Below are 8,245 nucleotides of genomic sequence, written 5' to 3'. Positions count from 1 at the left end.
CATTTTTTTTTTCCATATTTGAATGATCTTACTAGGGTAACCAAGTACCCATTCGCGTTTTCATCAGATTTTTTTTTAGATTTGAATGTTCTCATTGGGTAACTGCTTACCCATTCACGTTTTCATATCTATTTTTTTTCTTTTCCAAATTTGGATGTTCCTATCAAGGTTACTAGTTACTTATTTAAGTTTTCATATCTATTTTTTCTTCTTCTAGATTTGGATGTTCCCACTAGCATAACCGTTTACCCATTTACATTTTTCATATCAAATTTTTTTTTTTCAGATTCTCATCAGAGTAACGGTTACCCATTCGCATTTTCATATCTAATTATTTTTTTCTTTCCAAATTTGGATGTTCTTAACATGGCTGCTTTAAAGAAAATACTGAAAAAAATGATTTGAAGTTTTCTACATATGGTATAAAAAAACACTAAAAAAAATAAAATAATAAATAATAAAATAGTAAAATAATTATGTGATATTAAAGTATATGTGAAAAAAAAAGGAAAAATGAAGAAAAAAGAAAATGGAAGGAGAAGAGAGTAAGTAGAAAAAGAAAAAAAAAACAGAAGGAATTTTTTTAATATAAATAGAAGGAAAAAAAAAAGAAAAAAAAAGGAAAGAAAACTGAAAAAAATATATATGAAAAAAACTAAATAAATACAAAAAAACAATGATGAAAGGAAAAAAAAAAGATGAAGGAAAAAAAAAGAAGGAAAAGAAATGAAAAAATGGAAAGAAAAAAAAATATAAGAAAAAAAATGATAGAGAAAAGGGAAGAAAAAAAAAGGGAAAAAATGGCAGAAAAAAAAAAGATGGAAAAAAAACGACAAAATAGAAAGAAAAAAAGTAAGGAAAAAAAGAAAGAAAAAGAAAAAGCTGAAAAAATAATAAATAATGAAGAAAAAAATTTTAAAAATGAAAGAAAAAAAACATAATTATTATTAGAAATATAGTATAATTATATATTTTTTTTCAAATTTATGAGAAAGAAAATCTCATAATTATAAAATTGTAAATTAAAAAAAAACCATAAAAAAATTTAAAAGTTAAATGTCCATAATTTTGCAAACCAACCTAAAAAACCATAAATATGAAGAAAAAAAAATCCAATTTTCAATTTTTATGGAGATTGAATCTTCTTTGCATTTTTGTAGACTTTCATCCCACAATTTGTCATGGTTGTTCCCATTTTAGCTGGTAACCTGTTATTTTTGTAAATAAAATATTCTCAAACACTATTGTAATTATTTTATATATTATGTAATATAAAGTTTTCTAAAGGCACGCTACATGTTTACAATGTAAAATTTAATATAAATGTAAACCATTGGTTTATTATTATAAATTAACATAAACATAAATGTAAACTACTTCTTACTTTTTTTTAACAAATACTGGTTTACAGTTCCAATATAATTTTTGTAGGAAGAAAAAAAGCAAACTACTTATTTACCTTTGTAAAGAAACTTGAACAAAAATGTCAACTACTCATTTACGGTTTCAAAATTAAATATACAGTTTCTCTACACTTACTCCGTCGAACACTTCTAGTAAAATATAATAACTTGAACATTAATATAAATTTTAAATTTCAAACTTTTAACTAAACTATAAATAACTATATTAGACTTGTTTATATTTTAATGTTATTAACGAAATAAAAAAATTATTACTTCAGATATTTGAATTATTGTGTACATTTTCAACCTAAAAATTAACATATATTTAATATCTTAATTCAATAATAATGAATAACTTTACTATTATGTTTTTGTGTAATAAGGTCAATTTAACTAGTGTCAAAAAAGATATTTGGTCACAAGCATAGGACCAAGTTCAAATCCCCTTCCTCCAATATCAAAAATATAAAAAAAAAATTGGATATTGATGAGATTATTCCGAATAACAAAGGTCAACATTCTAGCATAAAGAAACTATTCAAGACTATTTATTAATAACAATAACAATAACAATAACAATAACAACAACAACAAAGATAATAAAAATAAACCATTATTTCTTTCATCTAAAATGGTGTAAAAAAAAATATCAATTTTCAGAGATTGCATGCACCCACAACATGCTCACATTCCAAAGAGGAAGCAATTCGAATAGCAAGGAAGAAACAAAGCACTATCCTCGACCACCATTGGTTGCCTGAATGGATTTAACTGAATCTACAAGGCGTATGCACAGTTTCAGAGATACCATAAAAAATTTATAAGCAGTATGGTTTTGATGATTTTAAAACATTAAACAAACCAATTATGGTAATCCAAACTCACAGGAAACGAGAGGGGACTCCCAGTTATGCTGGTTATGTATCTAGCTCCAAGATTGCAGGCTTCTTCGCAGTAGTCAGAAAAAACAGCTGGGACGTTTATTTCCTTTATTAGCTCCTACAATACCCGATTACGGGCAAGCAAACAAAATCGAAGAGAAATGGTTGAACTTTTAAACTTCAAAAAGTTAAGAGTCAAAAGAAAGGTTGAATACAAAATGAAAAAGCAGGAGACAGACGACGAATTGTTAAAGACGTACAATCGTTGGTAACCAACTTGAATATGCAGCAATCCCAGCATTTGGAGCAATGATCAAATGAGGAGATGAATCCTGAACACTTACCAAATGTCAAAAGTCGAGAAATTCTAGAGAATAAAAGAATATCCGAGTTCTTACGAGTCTCTAAAGATGGTGCACAACCTTTACTATATCTCTGTAGCAGTCATGATAAAACCCTCTTCGAAGTTTCATAGATACTGTCGCAGATTTACTAGTGTGTAAGCCCCAGCTGACATCCTCAGTTGATCTGCAAGAGCAGTCTGTGCTAATGCAGCGTGCATATTTGCGAAGAGTGAAACTCTGACCATCCCTGTTGATCTCGAGAGAAAAAATATATGAGAACTGCATTATTAATTAGCAAGCAGGAATAATACTCAAGGCACATTCACTAATCCATACCAAAATCAATCATAATGTGAAAGGTCTTGGAAAGGAATGTCAAAGATTGTGTTCTCTTTGTTCAGTTTAACTAATTATGTGGAGCTATTGCTTCCTAGTAAGTAAACAAATGAATGAATGGGGATTACGATAGCATATCTCTTATTTCCTTTCCCAGCACAACTGATTACAATTAGTAAAAATAGTTTTAAAGGTGACCAGTAACATCTTTAAAATTACTACAAAATGTTCTGACCTACATTGTGGAACTGCCGGTCCAATAAACTCTATGTGTACATCCATACCAGGAAAAAGTGCATGCAGCTCTGCAAAGACAGCAAGCTGTAGAAGTTCTTTCTCTGGACCTGCAGGGTTCATAACGAAAAACTTGAGATTGGAAAAAATTGTTTCTTATTTTTTATTACTGATATACACGGTATATATTAACCAATACAATATATATTAATTAACTACAAATTAAACCTAATCCTATAAATTAAGAAACTATTTCTATACTACAGCTGATAATCAAATCTTAGGGATTTGATTTCCTGATTTCCTACCATCAATACTCCCCCCTCAAGCTTGACAATAAATGTTAATAAGTACAAGCTTGTTACTTGTCAATAAGGAAATCAAATGTTTTTTCATATAATCCCTTGGTAAGAATATTTGCTAGTTGTTGGTCTGTATGCACATTCTCAACTTTAATAACCCCTCCATCCATATTCTCTTTATAAAGTGACGATTTACTTCTACATGCTTTGTCTGTCATGATGTGCTGGGTTGTGAGCAATACTGATTGTCACAGTAGAGTCGAACTGGAGCTTCATATTCAATCTTCAATTCTTCCAGTAGTCTTTTTAACCATATAGCTTCGCATACTCTATGGGTCATGACTCTTTATTCAGCTTCTGCATTGCTCCTTGCAACCACAGTTTGTCTTTTACTTCGCCATGTTATCAAGTTGCCCCACAATAAAGTACGGTAACCATATGTAGATTTTCTATCGTAGTCAATTGATCTAGCCCAGTCTGCATCTGTAAATACTGACTTCTATTTCATCTGTTTTCTTGAAAAATAACCCTTTGTCTGGTGTTCGCTTCAAATACCTCAGAACTCGATATACAACATTGAGGTGACCTTGGCGTAGGTCATGCATATTGTGCAAAATGGTGAGAACTAATCACCTCCACTATCTTGTTATTTTCTGATACACATTGTACAACCTAGAACTAGAAATATATAGGATATACAAGAATAACTACATTAATCACAGAAATATGAATCGATTCCTATTCTTAGGAAACCCAAGATCAAACATTAATACCCACCCTATTTTTTCTAACCGTCAACACTCCCCCTCAAGCTGGACTACAGATATTGATGAGTCCAAGCTTGTTTACAAGAAATCAAAGGCTTGTTCAGATAGTCTCTTTGTGAGAATATCAACTATCTGTTGATCAGTATGCAAATATCTAATGCTGATAATTCCTCCATCAATTTTTTCTTAACGAAGTGACGGTTAACTTCCACGTGTTTGGTTCTGTCATGAAGTATAGAGTTATGTGCAATGCTAATAGTAGATTGATTGTCACAGTAGAGCTGAATAGAGGCTTCATATTCAACCTTCAATTCTTCTAGTAGACGTTTGATCCATATAGCTTCACACACTCCTTGTGTCATGGCTCTATACTCTGCTTCTGTACTGCTTCTTGCGACCACAGTTTGCTTTTTACTTCGCCATGTGACCACATTCCCCCATACCATTGTGCAATATCCAGATGTAGACTTTTATCATCAACTGAACCAGCCCAGTCTGCATCTGTGAACACTTCCACCTTTCTCTCAGTTGTCTTCCTGAAAAAGAGGCCCTTTCCTGGTGTTTGCTTGAGATATCTCAGAATTCTATACACTATATTGAGATGTCGCTGACACGAATCATGCATGTATTGACTGACTAGACTCACTGCAAAAGCAATGTCGGGTCTAGTATGTGAGAGGTAGATGAGTTTTCCTACCAGCTGTTGGTACTTCCCCTTGTCAACTGGACTTCTTTCAAACATTTTTTTTTGTCTCTGAGCTCAATTGGAGTTTTGCTAGGCTTGCTTCCGAGCATGTCTGTCTCCTTAAGAAGATCTAGAGTGTATTTTCTCTAGGACACGGAAAAACTCTTTTTACTTCTAGAAAATTCCATACCCAGAAAATATTTGAGAGCACCGAGATCTTTGACTTCGAACTCCTTTGCCAACATTTCTTTGATTGAGTTTATCTCCTCAATATGATTACCAGTAATAATTATGTCATCAACATATACGATTAGTACCACAATTTTTCCACTTCCTAAGTGTTTGACAAAGAAAGTGTGATCAGTCTGGCCTCGTATGTATCCAAGCCCTTTGACAACTTTCAGGAAACGATTGAAGCATGCTCGAGGAGATTGTTTCAAGCCAGAGTGATTTGTTTAGTTTGCATACTGTGGTTATCATGCAATTCCCAATCCATGTTAACAGCTAGCGAGAGTAGGAACTCTGATAGTGTTGAGTTTGGCAACTAGAGCGAACGTTTCCGTGTAGTCAATTTCATAAGTTTGAGTAAACCCCTGGGCAACTAACCGAGTTTTGTACCTCTCAATAGATCCATTTGCATTGTATTTGACGGTGAACACCCATTTGCACCCTATTACCTTCTTGGCTGGTGGTAACTCTACTAATTTCCACGTTCCATTATGTTTAAGTGCTCTTATTTCTTCAAGCACTGTTGCTTTCCACTGGGGAGAATCAAGTGCTTCTTCGATATTCCTGAGAATCACAACATTTGATAGACTCGAGGTGAAAGCTTTAAATGGAGATGACAATTTTGAGTAAGAAATGAACTTTGAAATGGGGTGTTGGGTGCATGATCTGGTTCCTTTCCTCAATGCAATTGGAATATCTAGATCTAATTGTTTGTTAAATGGGAGAATACCTGGATCTTTTGAGGGAAGTGGTTCCATCACCGGGTTGGGCGTTTGACTGTGCTGAGGATTTGTAACTTGTTTATTTCTTTCTCTCCTGGAATACAACCGAATCTCTTTCTGTATGTTTTGTTCTTGAGGATGTCCTGGTTCATTGATTTTAGGAGAGGTTGGTGGATTTTCTGGAGAGATAGTTGGATTTCCTTGTTAAGAAGGGAAACTATGGATATTTGGTTAAGAAGAAAGTGGAGTGGAAGAGGTAAATGGAAAAGGAGTGGTTAAGGGTAATTCTAACCCCCACGACCACTGAGCTTCTTGTTGGTGTTGGTTGAACTCTACCTGAAGTGATGTGGGAGTGAAGTAAGGAGTATCCTCGAAAAAGGTGACGTCACATGAGATGAATGTCTTTTTGGTGAGGGGACAATACCACCGATAACCTTTTTGGGTAGGAGAGTAACCCAAAAACACAGTCTTAATGGCTATAGAATCAAATTTACTCTGATGGTGGGAGTGAACATGCACAAAGGCAGTGCAACCAAATACTTTAACTAGTAGAGTATTTGTAGAGGTGTGAGGATATAGAGATCGAAGAACAGAATATGGTGTTTTGAATTGAAGGGGCCAACAAGGGAGGTGATTAATGAGATAAGCAGCGGTAAGAATAGCGTCGCCCCAATGATATTTAGGAACATGCGTAGTGAACATAAGAGCACGAGCTACTTTTAAGAGATGGCGAATTTCGCGTTCAGCAACTCCATTCTGTTGAGGAGTATCAACACGAGCTTTGATGGACAATCCCATTTTTGAGAAGATAAGAACCAAGAGTGGTATTAAAATATTCAGTACCATTGTTGGTACGAAGTATTCTTATAGATGTTTGGTACTGTGTTTGGATCATTTGATGAAAGTTCTGAAAACTTGGCATGTTTCAGACTTACTTTTAAGAAGATAGACCAAAGTGAGACGTGTGTGATCATCGATAAAAGAGATAAACCATCGCTTACCATGAGAAGTATTGACCTTGGAAGGTCCCCATATGTCACTATGAATGAGAGAAAATAGGTTGGAAGGTGAATAAATTTTGTGGGGGAACGAAACGCGTGTGAACTTGGCAAATTGACAAATATCACAATGGAAATCAGTAATATTCTTATTGACAAAAAAAAATGGGAATAATTGTTTTAAATATAAAAAACTTGGATGCCCAAGTCGACAATTCCATAACATAATTGATTTTGAAATAGAGTTTGAAACAAAAGATGAACTCGAGCAAGAATTAGAAACAAGATTTTGAACCCAAACGTAGCAGAGAAGAGAGCTCTTTAACTGGATGCTGCCTTTCAAAGAAATAAAGTCTGTTACGAACCCTAGCACTGTCAATCATCCTCACCGATGATAGATCCTGAAATTGACAAGAATTTGACACGAATTTAGCGAAGCAATGATTATCACTGGTTAATGTGTGGACAGAGATTAAATTGCATTGCAAAGAAGGAACATAAAGTACTGATTTAAGAGTGAGATCAGCAGATAATTTAATAGTGTCTATTCCAACAATAGGAGAATGGGTGGCATTTGCAATTGTGACACTAGATTTAGTGGAACATGGAGAATAAGTATCAAACAAATGTGGTAAACCTATCATGTGATCAGTGGCGCCTCAATCGATGATCCATGGTGTGTTGGAGGTGGAAGAAAAATTACCAAAGTGTGCAATAGAGGCACTATGAGTCTCAGGACTGGAACAGGGGTTCATGGATGATTGACTCAAAAGAGTATATAGGTGGGCAAGTTGTTCCTTACTGAATGAAGGGGTAGCAGCACTATTCTGATCAGTGATACTCTCAGTTTGAGTTTGGTAGGTCTTTATCTCATTTTGGCGGCGAGGGGTCCAATTGGGTGGTTTACCATGGATTACCCAACAAGTGGATTGAGTATGATTGTGAAGTTGGCAGTGATCACACCAAGGCCGATCACCCTTACGATTAGGTCGAGGGTCAGGAGTGGATCTGCCATGTGGTGGGGGGCCGGATTTTGATACGAGAGCTGAACTTTCAATGGGCTGCAGGTCAGGAGTAGTGAGAATGACACGACGACGTGCTTCTTCACGTCTAACCTCGAAGAAGGCTTCTTCAGTGTCAGGAAATGGGGCACGACCCACCAGGCGACCTCTAACTTCATCAAGATTATTGTTTAATCCTGTAAGAAATTCAAAACTCATTCTTTCTCTAACTGTTGTCACTGGATTGTAGTGCAGTTAGCATAGTGGTGTGGGTATTCAGATACAAATCGAGCTCCTGCCACAAGTCTTGTAAGTCGAAAAAATATTGGATAACAGTTTGA

The 8,245-nt window shown here is 34.6% G+C and overlaps 1 protein-coding gene across 7 annotated transcripts in view; it reads right to left on the bottom strand.

Annotated features, from left to right (window-relative positions):
• Positions 1 to 1,874: 1,874 nt before the first annotated feature.
• The window catches only part of LOC133823180 (uncharacterized), a gene marked incomplete at its 5' end in the record, with an annotated part of 32,136 nt that continues 25,765 nt past the window's right edge, over positions 1,875 to 8,245 (bottom strand). For 3 of the 7 annotated variants that reach the window (XM_062255798.1, XM_062255804.1, XM_062255801.1), the window contains 5 exon segments: positions 1,875 to 2,183; positions 2,292 to 2,405; positions 2,548 to 2,619; positions 2,710 to 2,878; positions 3,207 to 3,311. In XM_062255798.1, coding sequence (XP_062111782.1) covers positions 2,091 to 2,183; positions 2,292 to 2,405; positions 2,548 to 2,619; positions 2,710 to 2,878; positions 3,207 to 3,311 — 553 coding nt within the window. 7 annotated transcript variants of the gene reach the window in all.

Source organism: Humulus lupulus, chromosome 3 (assembly GCF_963169125.1).
Source record: "Humulus lupulus chromosome 3, drHumLupu1.1, whole genome shotgun sequence".
In the NCBI taxonomy this organism is placed as follows: Eukaryota; Viridiplantae; Streptophyta; class Magnoliopsida; order Rosales; family Cannabaceae; genus Humulus; species Humulus lupulus.
The sequence above is the reverse complement of the archived record's forward strand: the minus strand, read 5'-3'. Positions and strand labels throughout refer to the sequence as shown.